Below are 19,718 nucleotides of genomic sequence, written 5' to 3' on the forward strand. Positions count from 1 at the left end.
TCCCTGCTGTTCCCCCTGCTTGTACTTTCTCTCTCTCCATCAAATAAAATCTTTAAAAAAATAAATTTAAAAGACAAACGTAGTAGATAATGGTTGCTCACCTTTTTCCCTAACTGAATCCTGATTTAAAATATTATCCATGCTGTCCCCATATATATATATACCCCATGTGCCTCAGAGGAAGAGCATTCTAAGCTCCTAGAGAACCAGCTGGACTAAGGGTTATTCCACACCCTTTCCCAGTGACTGGTTCAGGGATGGAGAGGTCTAAGCTACTTTAAATCAATGAGACCCAAGGATTTGGTGGCAAATCCTGGGAAAGCTTTTGCATATTAAGAGAAGGCCCTTGGAATCCAGCCTGACTCCTCCACTGCATGTAAATGAAGATGCACGGGGCTCAAACTGCTACTGGCCATCATCCCATGACCGCAAGGGTAGCCAGCCTTAGGATGATGCCAGTGCTGCAGTTGAAAATGGGAGGAAAAAAACTAGGGGCTCTTGGTGATACCGCTGAATCACTGGATCAGAAATACTAAAGCCCCATTCTATTAGCAGACATCTGTATAATGATTCAATACATTTTATTAAGTCATTTTCAGTTGGATTTTCAGTTATTTGCATCTGAAAGCTCGAGTGATCCCACCAGGGACAGCCGTCTTTGAACCCAGCAACCTGTATTAAATAGAAACCACATAAAACCAAGTCGTACTTATTTAATCTACAAATCTCGGGCTTTTCCTTCCTATTTTAACAAGGAATGAATCTTCTAAAAAATAATTTATATGTGGTGATATTTTTCCAGTATTTGAGCTGAACTGTATTTAAAAGTTTATATTCATTACATCCACTTCATTATTTACTCAAAGTTTCGGCTATAGGCTTTCTCTTGAATGTGTAAGACCATTCGCCGTGCATAGAAGTCCCGGTACTCCTCTGGTAATTCAGCCAGTGTTTTTAAAGCTCTGTCCAAAATTTGTGCAGCTCTTGATGCTGCTGTAGGATCTTTGTTTCCATAGGTATCTGTTTTGTCATAGCATTCAGATGGAAGGTGCTTCCAAAAGATATTCACTCCCACTCCAAACTCTTCAGAAATCACGTTATGGAACCATAAAGCTAGAGAAAGTTTAAAGAAAAAAAAAAGTTAAAAATAAAGCCTAGAGTAAAAAAAAAAAAAAACCAAAATGTCAGCAAAATATCACAAATTGCATATAGCCAATGCAAAATTCTTATAACTAGATCCCTTCGTTAGCACACTCCCAGCTTTTAACAGAATCATTTTAACTTTTATGAATTGCCAACCAATTTAAAGTGTCAATAATACAACCCTACTTTTAAAACCTTTGGAAACAGCAATTTTTCCTTTTAACTTGAAAGACATAATAAAGTTATATTTGTTTTGTAGTTCTGTAATTTGTGGCTATGTTTTGTGTTACTTGTTTACACTTCCTGAGTCATACAACCACATTAAAAATGTTTACTTTTTGTACACAGAACATTTCAGTTATTTGAGGAGTATCTTTGACCTTTTCTGTCTCAGCACAATACTTCTGTTCTCAGATGTCCCATTCAAGCTGCATTGGTTTTCTAACTTGCTTAATTTTGCACTCATTGTAGCCTCCTTAGTTTTTATACTTATATTTGGAATGCAATTATAAATGTCATATTTCTTTCGGCTCCTGTACAGTAAGTATATAAAACTAAAGCAAATATTTTGGTGGTGGAGAAGATGAATAAACTACCATATGATATAGCTAATTAATTTTTCACTTCCTCTAGAACGTTTATTTCTTTGTTTTCAATTGAGTCTAAATGTTTTCAGACAATAGGTGCTATAGGAATATGAAAGCAACATCACAATATAACCAAGACAAAATACTAGGAATGTAAATGGGGCTCCTAGGTGGCTCAGTCGGTTAAGCATCTGGTCTGCCTTCTGCTCAAGTCATAATCTCAGGGTCCTGGGATGGAGCACTAAGTGGGACTCCCTGCTCAGTGGGGAGTCTGCTTCTCCCTCTCCCTCTGCCCTCAAGCCTCAGTACTCTCTCTCAAGTAAATAAATAAAATCTTAAAAAAAAAAAATACTAGTCACGTCAAAAAATGTTTAATCTTATGAATGGGAAAAAGTAAGATTTACAAGATGCTAAATTTTAAAAACAAACTCATTCTAAGAGTGCTCTAGGAAAAACAAAAGCTTAAAATATTTTGATTTGCAAAACTAGTTTCAAACATGGATTTAATCTTAACTATTCTTTCTTTCAGAATCTTTTTCCTCATTCAATATAACATGAAAAAAGCTAACCATTCTGTTAAATTTAAATGCAAAGACGGGGGTTTTGCTTTTATTTCAAAATATATGCAAATGTTAAGTATTTCTGGCTTTTTTTTAAAAGTTGTATACAGAATAAGGGAAACTGCATAGCTCTTAACCATTCTCTGAAGATATGAAACCAAAAAATTTAAGCAATACTAATGGATTTAAAGACTAGTGTATTGACTGTTTATAAAAAACATCAGAATAAGAAATTACTGTATCAAATTTTTATAGACAATCAATTACGTTAAAGACATTGTATCAGGCCCCTTGGAGAATACAAAGATTGCTAAAATATAGTTCCTTATCCTCAAGCAATTTATAATATAGCCCCAAATGGGATCATCATATTTTTATTAATACTTTTTTTCTTGTCACTGAAAAAGAGGTGTATTTTTTTCACCTAAATTTTATTTATTTATTTGAAAGAGAGAGCACAAACAAGGGGGAGAAGCAGAGGGAGGAGAGGCAGACTCCCCGCTGAGCTAGAAGACAGGCATGGGGCTTGATCCCAGGACTCTTAAGATCATGACCTGAGCCGAAGGCAGATGCTTATTCCATCTGAGCCACCCAGGTGAGGTATTAATGATTAAAAATATATTAACTTAAATATGAGAAATGTGACTATACAAACAGAATTTGTTAACACATTCCTTTAATCTTAATTATGGTTTTGAATAATTATAGATGTTCATTACATCACTAATTACTAAAAACAAATACCTAGTTATTGTACAAAGAAATTAAATGATACTAATTCAGACCCTAGAAAATAATGCACACATAAGACATCATGGGTGTTGGGATTATAACAATTTGGATATTTAATAAAATCTCTAATCTGTTTTGGCTTTGAAATACACTTACCATTTCTTGGCAAATACTTAAGGGACTTCGTTCTAAAACATGCAGTTTTTTTTTTTTTTTTAAGATTTACTTATTTATTTTAGAGAAATAGAGAGAGGGAGGAGAAAGTCTTAAACAGGCTCTGTGCTGAGTGCAGAGCCCAATGTGAGGCTTTAATCTCGCAACCCTGAGATCAAGACCGAGCCAAACTAGAGTCGGACGCTTAGCTCACTGTGCCACCCAAGCATCCCAATATGCAAATATTTTAGAAATGATTAAAAAGAACAACAAGGTATAATCTTTTCCCAGTTATAAAATACCTTGTTTGATGTCACTTAACAACATAATTTAAGAGTACAATGTTATATTATAGATTGCTTTTGAAAAGTAAGATTGTTAATTTTATAAGAATTTGCTTAAGCAGGGCACCTGGGTGGCTCAGTGGGTTAAGCCTCTGCCTTGGGCTCAGTTCATGATCTCAGGTCCTGGGATCGAGCCCAGCATCGGGCTCTCTGCTCGGTGGGGAGCCTACTTTCCCCAGCCCCCGCCTGCCTCTCTGCCTGTTTGTGATCTCTGTCTGTCAAATAAATAAATAAAATCTTAAAAGAAAAGAAAAGAAGTTGCTCAAGCATACTTTAAACACACATACACAGCTGTATATAAAAATCAACTGGTATAGGACAGAATACATGTAACATACACTTCTGTACTCAAAAAAATCATGTAATGGATGAGTGACAGAACATAGATTTTATAAAAAGGAAATGAATGAGGTCTAGAAATCTTACCAGGAATGAATAATACATCTCCAGCTTTCAGGGAACATTCATACCTTCTAGCCTTGGAAAACAGTGGATATTTAGTTAAGTCTGGGTTATCTATATCCAGCACTTCTGATTTAGTACCTTAAAAGTTCCAAAAAAGAATAATACAGAGTAAGCAAAGTTAGCATTTCTTAAAAGGTAACCACAAATATAGACTTGAAAATGTATTCTTTTCTGTACAATTATTTATTGTATCCACAATGTAAGAATGGTTACTATTCTCCTGAAACCCAAGATGATTTTCAATGATCCATCCTTTATGACTATTAACATTCATGTACTACAATTAAGAAAACCTGAAAATTTCATTGTTCATATAGCCTATCATTACATATGTACACATGGAGGACACAAATACTTCATTTAGAAAGAAGCCCTTAGATATCTTTCTATGAAAATAAAGAGGTTTCCCAAAAAGTGTTAACTGAACAGACTAGACTGTAGAAATACAAACTTAAAAGAAAAGTACCTGATAAATATAAATACTGGGCATCTCGAGGACTGAAGAGCACAACACGCTTTTTTCCTGTCACTTGTATTAAGAAGTTATCCATGACCTGAAGGATAATAAGAACTTACGGAGAAGCAATATCTAAAATTTAAATAAACAAAACCAATGGTATATTCCAAACAGTTAAATGTAAATCCTAAAGACTTGACTCACATTATCTAAAACACTTATACTAATATTCTAACAATGCAAACATTTGTACTGTAAATACAGCTGTACCTTTATTAAAGATGTTCCTGCAGCACCGCCTTAAAATGGAAAAGACTGGCAAGGCATGAGGAAATCTGAGCACTATTTGCCCCTGCCCCACCACTGTGACAGGGAGGGCTCTCCTTGGTTAGTTCATACTTATCTGTCAAGGAATGCTATATAGCCAATATCCGGCAACACACTGAAAGCACCTGGGAAATAACTACCTTTTCCCAAGGTAGTTAGACCTTGAGAAAACAACACAAGGTAACTGCTGTAATCAACCATTAATTAAGTTAAAACTCTTTAAGTATATATGGGCAACCATAATTTATTTGCAGGCATCTTCATTTCTAAATTATTTCTACAGGATTATAACCTAGCAAATTTTCTTGATGTACTTATTAATGGAGTAATCTTAACTATTTCTGCACTTTGTAGAAAATGTTAAAAGGCAGAGATATGTAATTCTCAGCCAAGGAATTAAAATATATACTAAGCAAGATATATTCATAATTATTTACATATCACTTCTACCTAAGCATTTTTCATTACTAACCCTTTTCTTATGTAAACCTTTAACTACATAACAAGCATTCCTTGACTTATTTTTAATGTAAGAAAAGCTGTATAGAATTCTATTATAAATCTAGATAAAAATGATACTAGTTAAAATTTAAGTCACACAATACAATTAAAAATTTATTTAAGTTACCACATCATTTTTTCTCTGTATCATTTATGTAAAACCTTTAAAAAATAAGCTAAGAATTTATGTTTATCTCATTTAATTGGTTATGATGTTAAAATCCTCCCAAGGGGTCCTCTGCTGAATTATAACATAAAACTTAATATAGCTTGATTTAGAGTTTTTTAAAAAAATTATCTTTAGAAACCTATTAGGTATTGCTTTAGCTTCCTATATTTCTCTACCCAGTACCAAACCATACACAATATTATACTTTTAATGTGTTTAAAATATTTATATGCATATATTTAAGCAAGTAAAGTTATAATACCACAGAGTAAATGATCAGGGGCAATATTCTATACATCTTCCTGCTCAACAGATACAGTGTACATTTCACATTCTCAAGGGATGTATAATCTAAGGCCATCAGAAATCCCCGAATTCTTATACCTGGAAATGGGTCTCCACAAACCTCTGCTTTCTCTTGAATAATAGTTCCATCTAGTTATGTATATCATTCCACATCCTCATTGTCACAACCTTACTGCTTTTTCCACTTGTACAACTTTCCCCCTCATCTGATGGCCATTTTTCACATATTCAAAATCTGCTTCATAAAACTTAACAGACGCACACACGCACAAAATATAACACTATCACAGATCAATGCAAGTGTGAGACACTAACTAGGCTACGACATTAAATAATTTATTCCCATATCACCAACTTGCAGAGCCCCTGTTTTCAAATCTCATGTTTCAGCAAATTATGTCTCCAAGATCTTTAGGGTAATCTACAGAAAGTTGAAACTGTAAATGTTGTGACTTTAAAGACTAAATATCTACTGTAGCTTCAGATTTCTCATTTACGTAGCATACATCATAGTGGGTCCAAAGTTGTAATCCTGGTGAGCTAATTCGAAAAACACTGGAGAAGAACTGCTCCTCCTTGAAAAATTTTGGAAACTTAATATCTCCTTCCAGCAAAGGAAACTGCTTTCTGATATCTGCAACATCCTGCATTGAGAGAAACATGGTAAGAATTTTAACAATAATTGCAATTTTAATGTTAATAATAAATGCAGTATTTATGTAATGCTTGTTTTATCTCAGACTGCCATCAGATCCCATGGTATTAAGGAGGAATGGGGTAAAACTCTGTTCACTGCTGTAAAATACTAGTAAGGGACCACAGTCAACACATGAGCTTTCAAATGAAGGAATAACAGACTATGTAGCAGACTGCAGACTCAATGCCATCAGGACGGTTAAGCTTAACATGCTTCATTAATCGGTTCTTCCTATTTAGACAACAATCATACACTTGCCATCTACTCCAATAACAAGGATTTAAAACTTAGCAGTCAACAATCTGAACGTTATCAACTATGTTAAACCTGTGGGTTTTACCAAGGGAAGAGGCTAAAAGAAGTTAAAGAACTAAATGGAGACAGAAAAAGGAAAAAACAGAATCTTACTTAATCATTTTAGGGACCATGCCCTAACACTGCACCATAGTAATCTGACTCTGAATACATGTCAAAGCTTATATTAGTAAATTATTCAGTAATTTAATAATTAGTTTAGATTATATTTTATTTGCTGAACGGCTATCTGTAAAATATAGTAGAAAGGATTTTTTAATTGTGTTGAGACTAGAGGAGATGACTTTAAACACTAAAATACTATGGTCCTACTTAAAAACTAATCAACTTTTAATAATTTTACTTCTTTTCAAGATTCACTTATTTTAGAGAGAGAGCGAGCACACACACATGCAAGCAGAGGAGGGGCAGAGGAAGGGCAGAGTGAAAATCTCAAGCAGACTCACTGCAGAGTGCAGAGCCTGACTCAGGGCTTGATCCCAGGACCCTGAGATCATAACCTGAGTCAAAATCAAGAGTTGGCCATTCAGCTGACTGAGCTACTCAGACACCTGCTAATAATTTTACTTCTTATTCATGGGCAGAAATCATTGAGAAAAGAATGGGAAAAAGAAGAAACAGGTCATATGTCAGGCAATAAGTATAAAAACCACAGTGCCAGTTTAAATATACACATCCATTAGGTTTTAAGCCTTTGTTTTATATTCAGAATTCTTACCTTTCTAGGGTCTTCCCCAAGCGACCGTAGGTAGTACTTCTCATCCTTAAACACCCAAAGAAAAGTAACATAAATATTCATGTCAAAATAACAGAAAGTAAAGACAGAAGGAAATGAGTTTAAAATCTAACCCAGTTGTTTCTGAAACAGTTCCGTCTTCTCACCCTTTCTACTAATGCTCTCTGGTGGCCATATGAAGAAATGCCTTTATAGGCTACATGTAACAATGACTGGATCCCTAAAATATTACATAAATATGAAAGGCAACACACACCTACTATATTTAAAACACAATGCTTCATTTGCACTTTAAATTATTTAGACTCTTAACAGCAAGTCTTTAAAGAATTCTCATTTGTAAAACATACATGATCTCAAGGTATTGTTGAGGTCAATAACAAACTTGTTAATATAATGCAAATGTAGAATAGACGATAAATAAGATAATTATACTTTCAGTAATACATTTTTTTAAAAATCTGGAACACTGCATTTTACCAAGTTAAGCCCACCATGGACATATAAAATCTCAAGCCAAATCCTTTACAGTCTGCTCATGTATGAATTAGAAATATGTCATTTCAAAAAAAAAGTCATTTCAGAGTAGTACATTTATGTTGATACTTGAAAAAACTGCCCATTGACCTTCACTGAGTAGCTATAAGAGAGAACTTAGAATTATAAAGCACTACTGTTGTTTGCATTTCCTCTAAGAAACAGGAGAACTGAGCTGCTGGGTCAAGCACAAGGGCAATCCAACTCAAGAATTCTGCCTCTTTTATACCTACACTGACCACTGTAACACAACATTCAAAAATCCATGTTATTTACCTTAACAACATATTATAAATCTATGACCAAAAATTTAACTCTATTCTCAGATCCAGTGTTTTTCTATTTTTAAGCAGTACCAGATAATTTCTATAAATTCATTATTGGCTAAATAGGTTTCAAAGTATGTTCTTCAAAATTCTAAAAGTTTTCTACCAGTTCTAACGTTTCAGGATTGGGGGGAAAAAAAAAAAACAAAAAACAAAACCAGAAAAGACTCATGAGGTGCACTGCTCAGAACCCCTTCAAGAAAGAATTCATCACTAGCTGCAAAGAGTGTGATTATCTTCTGGCTGCGCTATTAATTCTTCCAGGTCCACCTCAGTCTTTCAAGAGCCTTTCAAGGCGCTTCTTGGGGCAGCCCCAACCGATGACTGAGCAAGACGTGAAAGACTTCGACACCGCCACCCCCACGAGACTCCTCGACCAGGCAGCCTTTGCTTAGGCGTGCCAGCGTGAGCTGGCAGAGTCCGTCAGGTATCTGTCACCGTCTGACGGCCTCCCCCTACCCAATGCCCCCTTTCCTTTCAGAGGTATTATTCTCCAACCAACCTATCGGCACTCCTGATTCCATCTTAACACCTGCTTCCTGGAAGACTGAACTGACCGTGTGTGTTCATCTTACTGACATACTTTCATCATTTTAAGATGTAAATATACACGTATAGTCAGCTGCCCTTTGGAACTTTCCTGTCCAAGGGTAATGTAACGAGCAGCACAGATTTAAAGAGCCATGACATGCCACGTGAAGTAAAAGAAACAAGAGACAAGATAAAGGATTTATGTCTAAAGATTATGGAAAGTATATAAAAGAATATACACTGTTAGTTCAGGTATCTGATTAACTGATTCCAGTAACTCTCTGACTGGAGTTAACTCTGTGAGTTACTGGAATCCGTTTCAGGAGACAATCTAATCATAGCACAGAATCACACCTTCGTGGTCATCTAGTGTAACCACGACCTGCTGAGACGACTGTGAGTGGGCAGCACCTGTCACCACCCAAATGGCCACCAGCCCAGCGGGCTCAAGTGCAAACAGCTTAATTCAAAGCTTGAAGAGCAGTTCATTTTTAAAATGTGCTTTCGAGATAACAGTGAGTTTTTAAAATGTATATATATATAAGCCTCAATGTTTTATCTCAAGCTATTTAAACTGAATTATTTAAAACTGGATTATAATGTAAATAAACAGAATTTTTCTGCATTTAATCCTGAACAAATATGATAGCAAATACAACAGAAGTCACATCGATACTAACAATAATAAAATATAAAAGTAGTCTAATGGCCAGTAAGATATGAAAATAAAGTTCTCCTCTGGCATTTGAACTTTGCACATCAGACCAAAGCATTTTTTCCTTTTTTTTTTTTTTTTTTTTTTTTTTACAGCAAGAGTGCACAAGCAGGGGGAGCAACAGGCAGAGGTAGAGGAAGAAGCAGGCTCCTTGCTGAGTAGGGAGTTCAATGCAAGTCTCAATCCCAGGACCCCAGGATCGTGACCTGAGCCGAAGGCAGCCACTTAACTGACTGAGCAACCCACGCGCCCCAGAACAAAGCATATTCAAAGAAAGTATGATTAATCGCTAACATTTAGGGAGTAGTTTCTACATGTCAGGCATTGTGCTAAGTACTCTACAGATTTTATTTAGTTAACTGTCACAGAAACCTTATTAAATAGGTACTTTAACTGTTCCCATTTTATAGGTGAGTATACTGAGGCACAGAAAAATAATTTGGCCAAGGTTTGAGATCTAATAAATAGCAAGACTAGATTTACTGGCATACAAAACCAAACCTTAAAAATAGCTCTCAGAGAAGACTACAGCTCTTTTATATCTAATATTCTTGTATAAGAAAATCCACCTAACGTATACATATTAATGTTTTCTAAAGAAAATAGGTTCAAATCAGTTACCTCTGAAATAAAGAATTCTTCATGCTTTTCTTCAGCTGCCCTCTGAACCAACTTATCAAAAGGTAAAGTTCTGAAATAAAGACAAAGAAGCCTTGGACTCAATAAATCAACTAGTAAATACCCTTATCACTATACATACAGGCTTGTTGCGGTTGTATATGCTTTGCTGTTTTATAATAGCTATAATTTTATCATAACCTATTATGTGGAATTCTAAATTTTCAAAATTCATTAGGTCCTTTCTATTTGACCTAGATTGTCTAAAATTGCAATTTCAAAAATTAAGGACTTTTAAATCTATGCCACAGATGAATCCTTCTTAGGTCAATACTCTCCTATTCCAACTTACTGTTAGAAAAATATTTCTGTTGTATCCGGTTACCTCTGGATATACACAAACTTTCAAATGTGCTACTTCAAGTGTCATGGCAAAACAAGTCTTGTGACTGTGGAATGGGACAAACTACAAAGTGCCCCTTTGGAAGAGACCCCAGGCAAATGGCCCAGAGAGATCAAGTCCTCGCGCTCTCCCTCATCTTGCCGCCTTTTGGCCCGACCAGTGGAAACAGAAGCTCACAGCACTGCTCTCACTCTCCCTCACCGTCTGTCATTTGAAGTCTTAGGAATACCGCAAGGAGAATTCAGGCAAGTGACCACGTTTTATTCTTCTTCATTATTTCTGTTCAAATGGCTCTCTCTTTCCCTTGTGGCAAACAGGGCTGAACATCACATAAGCAGTTGGTTTCCTTTTATGTCACTCTTGAGCCTGGAGGGCTACCATTTTTCTGGTTCCCATCCTGTCCCTTCACCATCCCAGAAGCAAAAGTACTGACCCTGACATGAAGTTGGTAACAGTAACATCAAGACAATGGCCTCCTAAAAAGCATCTGGGTCAAAAGCCTCTCCCCCTAACGCTCACTGCACTCCGGCCTCCAAACCTCCGATTAAGAGTAGAAGTCTTTTCTCTTTTTTTCTGTCAGTCTTTTCACTCTTACCACCAAATATCTTTCCACTAGAACTCTGTACTGAGGAAGTGGGGAGAAAGGGTTAGCAAAAACCCTTTCTCCTCTGTAAGATGACCTTGGGCTTACCTTTTCCTAGCAATGCTTTTGTAGAAACCTGCTGGGTTAAGATAAATGTAGAGTGTCACCTGTGATATCAGTTAACATTGTTTGTTGTAAAAAATGACCCCTGATTGATGAACTATGTCTAGACTGAAAGGTCGATGTGTGGATTATAAATATTTGTTAAGAAGGGAAAGATACGGCTTCCCTGTGTGGTGTAACTCTTGTCATTGAGTTTCTCCCTTGGAGGAACCTAGAAGCTAAATTTCATGGGCCATTTCATGACATTGGTTTCTATGGACTAGGTGGCTTAATTTAGCCAAGGTGTTTCTAAACCTATCTTTATAGTCATGTTTCCTTGCAATTAAGCTGTCACTTGGTGAACCAAAAAAATGGCTCCTGGATTGGTGTAAGGACTCCCACTGATACTATACTGCTAGAATGTGGATTCCTGTGTAAAGCTAAGTGAATCTGATGCCAGATTATGGACTAGTGGGTCCTGTGGGCATGAAAGTCAATGTGAACTTGAGGACACTGCTGATGATTATGTGTAAGAGTGAGCACTGCAGGAGAGAAGAAAGGAGTCTGCCACCTAAAGACCAATTTGCTGCTACAGTTTCTAGTTAATTATATCAACGAATTTACTTGGCACCCTCCTGTGCAATGTTTTCCACCTCTTACCTCATCACAAACCCTTCATCCCTACTAAAGCAACTCTGAAGAGTCTGGGGAAAATATGGAAGCCTCTCGGGTCCCGAGCTATCCCTTATTTGGTGCAGTTGCCTCGGCTTATCTTTGTACTAGATGCTACTTGAAAACTCTGAAGTGTTTCAAGACCTTTCTAAGAACAGGGCAGACAGAGTAACTCAACCCAGAGGAGCAGACTTGAGTGCTCTCAGCAGTTTTTTCCCTTGGGTAATGGAGCTTGTCAGAGCTGTGGAAGCAAAGCTAAGAGAAGAGGAAATGAGGTAGGAATTAGGAATTCCTTAGACTCAAGGACTTAATCTATCCCCTGCATGTTTCAAAAAGAAGGACATTTGCCATTTAAGTTCCATCTGTCTGGACTGGTAAACAGACCAGTAAGGGAGGTAGTATCAAAGAGGGGTTAGGATCAGGGGTTCTGTGGAGTCAGGCTAATCTGCGTACAAATTTGGTTCCATTATTTCAACCTGTATGGTCTTGGGTAAGTTACTTAATGTTTTTAAGCCTCCATTTTCTCGACTGTATAATTACTGAAAACAAAACAAACAAAAAACTACCTCACAGACTTTCTAAATTAAATGACTAATATATGATCTAGGATGCATGGCACAGTACTTGATATATAGTAAGTGCTCAGTAAAGGGCAAATGGTGGGGTTAATAACAATGGTAATGTACCCTTCAGCAGGATGAAAGCAGTTACCAACATTAAGAAAAAAAAATCTCGCACTGTCCTGTTTCTCATTTGCAAAGGCTGCTTTGCAAAATCAAGATCAGGATTAATAAAAGTATAATAAATAGTAAGAGCAGGATGATGAAAGGGATTAGATGATGTGATAGACAGAAGCAATTAAAGCTATAAGAGTCAAACTGATTTATTTCTTTAGATCTATGACCGTAAGAATACCAACAGTATTCTTACCACACAATACTCTCACGCATAGTACCCTGATTCTGAGAACCACCAAGAAGAAAGAAGTAAAAGCTAAGACCTGGAAATGTACTGCTCTTCAAATATTTAAGCAAGCAGAAATGCAACCTGGAACTGAAGTGATAACAATGATTTATGTGTGTAGGATTTCTTCCTTCTAGACTCTTTCTGACCTAGATGCCTCCCTTCTTTGCTACTCCCTGGTAATTGCCAACAATGACTAAATTTATTTTTTTCTTGCACTAAGAAAATAATCTTGCAACTCTTCAGTAGCTCCAGTGAAAGGCTTGAAGAAAGCTGGGATAGGAACTATTACATAATATATGTGATTCAAAAACAAGTTTTGAAAGGTTTATGGAACATAACAAAAGAGCAAAGCAATTCAAGATGAAGTTTCAATACCCATTTGTTATGGCTTTGGACTCTCTGGAAAATAAACATCATTAACTGCTGGCTTAAAAATGTTCACCATTCCAGCACTTTCTTCCACCTTTTTGATTTAATAAAAAATGAAAAGTTCTTACACTTAGAAAAACTTAGGCAATTAAATTCAATTCACGGCCTATTAAAAACCAAAACTATAATGGTGAATACTCAAAGGATCAAAAACTAAGAAATACTTTGGCAAGCTGCTATATAAGCCTGGAAAACTCTAATGAGAAAGGAATGGCTCTGGACATTAGAAGCTCTGTTTAACTCATCTCTAAACTCTGGAACGAACAGTGAGAACCACCTTTCTTTAAAAATCACTCTTTTGTGAACTACATGGTTTTTCAATAGACTGAATTTGCTGGAAACTGCACATGCTCAGAATATAATTTGTTTTTTAGCATTTTTAATGAAACATGGGAATAAATAACGTATTTATAAGATTACAACATTTAAAACTTTCAAGTTTGGACAGTCAGCAGTGTTCAACTATCTTTTTTACTTTTAAGACATCCCAAAGCATAAAATGACAACCACAAGGGAAATCAAAAGTATTAAAGGTTATTTTGTCAAAAGAGAAAATTTAGTGTGATTTTTTTTTCCAAAGCTTTGAAGTTGATGAAAAACTGTATCAAACACAGCAACTACCTGTACTTTATTTCTGAAGAGGGCAGAAAAAGAAAACATGGCTTATGTATCTGTCACAATTATGAATTAGAAAATCTTCTAAAACTAAGAGCATTAAAAATCAGAATAGGTTATGAGGGAAAACTTTAGAGTTCATTACTCTATAACAATTACTAATGAGGTCGGATCTCTTAATTACTGAAGCATGAGGGAGGATAGCACATCCAATGTTAGAGGCACTCTAACTCCAGTTACAGAAATCTGGTTCCTTCCATAGCTCCAGAAGCTTTAAGCCATATACCCTATTTGAAAAACATGGTCTCTGAAAATGTCTTTCTATAACTGTGTGAACTCAGAATTCGTGTCTTTTAAAAGCTGTTCTTTAAAATTACAAAGCTATTCTGTGACGATATGCAAGTAGCCAAAAGGGGAAATGCCATATAGTCTTTGTAAAATAACACAAAAACATCTGCAAGGTTCAAAATAAGTTACTTGTAGTCCCAGAGTAAACCTCAGAAGAAAATACCTATACACAAAGTTCTTACTAATGAAGTCCATCTGGGCAACCGCAGCGACATGAATCTTTACTTCTTTTCTCCCTCCAACCTGGCTCAGGTAATCCACTGTCCATTTGCTTGTACATGCCCCCAAGTCAACTCCTTCCAAGACCAGGGGTTTTCTCTATAAGTGGGGAACAGCATACAACAAAAAATTAGGGAAAATGAACAATATATCGGGAATTATATTTATATTATTATTTATATTATATATTAATATATTATTTGGCCATAGGACAAAAACAATTAAGAAATTATTCTTGATCCTAAGATGCTCAAACTCACACTTTTTGACAATGCACGCCATAGAGGAGGAGAACAGCAATGTAATATACTTGGAATGAAACTTTAACACTAGGAAAACAAACTAAATGAAACAGCAGTACCAAGAGTAGCTGAGAACCAGAAATCTGAACATTATTTAAAGCATTTTCAGGGTGGCTGGGTGCCTCAGTGGGTTGAACATCCGATTAGTGGTTTCAGCTCAGGTCATGATCTCATGGATCATGGGACTGAGGCCCACGTCTGGGCTCAGGTGCTCAAAGAGGAGTCTGCTCAAGACTCTCTTTCTCCCTCTGCTCTCCCCGGCCTCACACTGTCTCTCTCAAATCAGTCAACCTTCAAAAAAAAAAAGACATTTTCACAAGTGTTATTTATGACAAAATATAAATGATGATTACAATTTGTATTTTATAGTCAAATACTGTTCGTAATTTTTTATTTTGATACTATTTCAAAGTTGTGGAAAGTTGCAAGAACAAAGAACCCCCATATACCTTTTACTCTGGTTCACCAACTGTTAATTTAACATTTGCCCCATTTACTTTATAATTTGCTCTCACTCTCACTATGTGTGCATAGAGAGGAACATAGTACTAAAAATAAATTTTTTCTTAACTACTTCTAAGTTGCAGATATACTCCTTTATCTCCAAAACCTTAAGTATATTTCCTGAAAAAAAAAAAAGACATTTTCTTATATAGCCAGAATAATTGTCAAAATTACATTTAGCACTGATGTAATACTACAACTTCACAGTCCATATCCAAACTTTCCTAACTATCCTAATATTATCCCTTATAGTGTTTTCCCCCTATTTCTGAGATACCACATTGCATTTAGTTGCCATGTCTCTTAATCTGAACAGTTCCTCAGCCTTTTTCTTCCATGATCTTGATGTTTTTGAAAAATATAGACCAGTTATTTTGTAGGATGTCCTTCAATTTCGGTTTATCTGATGTTTTTTCATGATTGGATTCAGGTTATGCATTTTTATTTTTATTTATTTATTTACTTTCCCCAAAGATTTTATTTATTCGACAGAGAGAGAGACAGCGAGAGAGAGAAAATACAAGCAGGGGGAGTGGGAGAGAGAGAAGCAGGCTTCCTGCCAAGCAGGGAGCGTGATGCAGGGCTCGATCCCAGGACCCTGGGATCATGACCTGAGCCGAAGGCACACGCTTAACCACTGAGCCACGCAGACGCCCCTGGGTGATGCATTTTTAGAAGGATGCATTTTTAGAAGGAATGTACCAAAGAAGCAATGTTGTATCCATCTCAGTGTAACACATCAGGTAGCACAAGATATTTTGCCCTATTATATATGGTGTTAATTTTGATCAACTGGTAATTTGTTTCTGAATTAAATATTGTTATGATGAAGGCAAAAATTATGATTTTTAAAAACTCCATCATCTTCTACATTAATTGGCTAATGTCAAAATGAACTAATTTATCTCCACCTATTAATTTTATTCACTTGGTTATAATCTACTGATATTAATTTTGATGCTCGAATTATCTTTTATTTGGCCAGAAGGTTCCAAATCAAGCTGGCTCTTGTGACTTTTTACCTTAACACTTCCTTATTTTATAGCAAAAAAATGCCACAATCCAGAATCCTTTTATTCTCTTTCACTCCCAGCCCTATATAGTCATTTCTTCAAGCAGCTCTGGTTTCTTTTAAAGGGAATGCTACTTAGAAACCATGATCTGCGTGTCAGAGGTGTTCATTGCTATTAGGGTATCATTACTACCAGGCCTTCTCAGTGGACAGAGATAGGATATATGTGCAAGAATGTATACTCATTCCCCCTTTTCCCAAATATACGTGCGTATGCATGAGCACGGCCCCTCAACCCACCTATGTATTTATATGTATCGTATAGCTACCGTATCTATTTATCTCTCTCTCCAAGCATATATATATACTACACACACACACACACACACACACACAAATGGATATATGCATGAATGAACCATAATACCTCTAATACTGATACTTCCTTATATCACAAAACTCATCTTAACTTTTATTAATATATTTGTAGCCCCTTTCTCTTAACAATGAGAAACCTCACTCCTATCAAGGATTCATCTTTAATTAATTAAATTGCATAAATTCACAGTAAGTACTTTTATAATTGCTAAGTCATACCACTATAAAAAGCAAGTCTATTAACTAGAGCTCAGTGTTTGTTTAATATGTAAAAGTGACTTGGGTTACTTATTTTCCTCTGAGTTTTGGGTTTTTCAATCATCCTTACCCTTGCTAATTTTATTGTTACTATTACTTTAGAAGGTAAAACATTAATGGGATCCCAAAAGTCGAAACTATACAAAAGGGTCACCACAGCCACATTCTTCCACCCCATATTCATTCATCCTCTGTAGTTAACCAGTCTCATTTCTGGCTTATCATTCCTGTTTGTTTTTTGTTTTTTTTTCAAAGGGACCAAAAACATATGTATATATGTTTCCCCTTGATACATTTTATGTATCTTTGTTTCCCCTTGTTTCACAAAAAGGTGGCATGTTACATATTTTCTTTTGCAATTTGATTTTTTAATTTAAAAACATATCCTGGAAATCAATGCTATCAGTACAGCTAATCTCCCTCATTCTTTTTTTACAGCTTTGTATACCATGTGTAAATCAGTAATTTAATCAATCACTCTCCTACGCATAGTTTTTATTTTAGGTTATTTGCAATAATCATCAAAGTAAACTCCTAAAAGGATGGCTGGATCATAAACATATATACAGTTTCATTAGATATACCAAATTCCCCTCCACAAGGGTTGTACCACTTGGCATAAAGTGTGAGAGTACCAGTTCCTTCACAGCCTCACCAAGAGCAGTATTACTAAAAATCAGCCTTTTGATTTTTTTTGCCAATGATGGATAAGAAATGGCACATTAGTGTGGCCTGATGTTCTCTTATTAGGAAAGTTGAACATCTTTTCATGTTTATAGGCCATTTGATTTTTTTTTTTTTTTTTTTTTGGTCAACTACTCACATTTTATCAGATTTTTGGCCTTTCACACCCCACCCTGTATTTTTTAAAAGTTCTTAAATACACAGGCTTTTATGGCCCTTTTACGAAACATGTTGTCAATATTTTTTCCCAGCTTGTATTTTATGTATTCAAATGTTAATCTTTTACTACATCTGAATTTTCAGTTAGAAAGCCCTTTCACAGGCCCACAATATAGAAGAATTTACCCATGTTTTCTTTTAGTACTGTATAGTTTCATTTTTTATATTTATATCTCTGATCCATTTAGAGATTACTCTTGCGTATGGTGTCAGATATAAACCTAATTTTATCATTTTTTCAATGACAATCCAGTTGCCCCAGCATCATTCATTTAAAAATTCCTCTGCTCCAGTGATTCTGAACATCTCACGTCCATCACATACTTCAAACTCCATATAAATGGAACTTTATTTCTGGATATATGTAGATCTCCAGACTTTTATTTCTCTGATCTACTCATGCACGTATTATCACACTGTTAATTATTAAAACGTGTTAAAAATATGAAGACTATGCCCCCTTGTAGATTTTCTTTAGTGTTTCCAAGTAGAAAGATCTTGTTTTCCCATTTCATTAATTTCTAATTTTACTACATTGTGACAAGTGTTGTCTGCAATTTTCCAGTTTATGAAACTTACTGATGCAACAACACACCATCCAGCATTAGACCCACAAATAAATGAAGGCTTAGATCCTCTCTGTAGGTTGCCAACTCCTAAAAGAAAAAACTTCATCCCTGCTTCTTGAATACTGAGAACTGTACTCTTACTTGTAAATCAAGTAAAACTGCGGGGACAGAGGAGAGTTCCACCGTAAGCGTACCAACCATAGCCTTGTGGATTATTTTTTCTTTAAACACCTGCTGGGCTATTTAGTCTCAGTTTCTCTCGTATGGATTCCCTTACAAAGCAGTGCAAGTAGAAAGACTTCTCGTTAATATTTTCCTCTTGAGTTTTCTCTAAAAGAACAAAGGTTCGAATTGCACATACGAGAGCTTCCAGTGCCTGAACTAGAAGCCAGGTTAGTGAGAATCCAAGACCGGCGGAAGTTTCCTGAGGGATTCCCACTGCTCCCCCTTGGGCTCAGGGCAGTGAAAAATTGCTCTTCTGAATCCAACAACTCGAAGGGACTAACATGCCCCTTTTGCGCCTCCAACGGGGCGGTGAAACCTCCTCTAAACTTCAGGAAACCCGAAACAAGATGGGGTGGGGGTGGGGAGGCTCCCTTCGTTGCCATGGTAACGGAAAGAGCGTCATAGAGTCCCAGAGAGGCCACTCTGCGCAGTGAGCAAGCCGCTTCTCGCACTCGGGTCTCTGCTGTCATCCGGCTCCCCACAAACGCGGAGCTGTTCTCTCTGGAAAACTCCGCAGATGAGCGATTCCTCACCCCCATGCGTCCTCTCCCCTAGCCACAGAGCCAGCCAACCTTCCCCAGCCGCCCGCTGCCTCCTCCCCATACACTGGGTCTCGAGAAACCAATCTGGAGCCGCCAGGTGGTAGAGAGGGGCTCACCTGTGGGTAGAGGTGCTGCACGAACTGTTCCTGCGACACGCCCTCAAGCCGAGGCACCGGGACACTCTGCCAGGCCATGGTGGCTCACGCCAGTCCTCTTCCAAGTCCAGGAAACCCGGGCCTGACGCGTCCCTCAGAATACCGTCCGCCCGGAAACACGAGCCGGGGAGAAAAGGCCCGCGGAAGCGGCGGACGCGCGAGCGTGGCTGGTCGGAGAGCGAGACTGGGGGCTAAAAGGCCTCTGCGTGAGCGGCGTGCTGGGGGGCGGCACGGGGCCGACTCACCAGAGGTGGCAGTAGCACCTCTGGCAGCTTTACTCACCGGTCTCTCCTCGCCCCCCCCCCCCCCCCCGG

General features: G+C 36.9%; 2 protein-coding genes across 2 annotated transcripts in view; one reads left to right on the plus strand and one right to left on the minus strand.

The window, feature by feature from the left end:
* The window catches only part of C3H2orf69 (chromosome 3 C2orf69 homolog), a 29,052-nt gene extending 19,322 nt beyond the window's left edge, over positions 1-9,730 (plus strand). The window contains exon 3 of the mRNA XM_044241240.1: positions 9,701-9,730. The gene's annotated coding sequence lies outside the window, so the exon portion shown is untranslated. The remainder of the gene's footprint in view (positions 1-9,700) is intronic.
* TYW5 (tRNA-yW synthesizing protein 5) lies at positions 563-19,629 on the minus strand. The gene is made up of 8 exons (XM_044241241.1): positions 19,366-19,629; positions 14,501-14,655; positions 10,223-10,292; positions 7,475-7,519; positions 6,251-6,388; positions 4,451-4,538; positions 3,946-4,062; positions 563-1,113 (listed from the first exon to the last, which is right to left on the minus strand). The coding sequence occupies exons 1-8, from the start codon at positions 19,441-19,443 to the stop codon at positions 857-859; spliced, it is 948 nt and encodes a 315-aa protein (XP_044097176.1). The 5' UTR covers positions 19,444-19,629; the 3' UTR covers positions 563-856.
* Positions 19,630-19,718: the final 89 nt, after the last annotated feature.

The sequence above is a fragment of the Neovison vison genome, chromosome 3 (assembly GCF_020171115.1).
Source record: "Neovison vison isolate M4711 chromosome 3, ASM_NN_V1, whole genome shotgun sequence".
NCBI lineage: Eukaryota > Metazoa > Chordata > Mammalia > Carnivora > Mustelidae > Neogale > Neogale vison.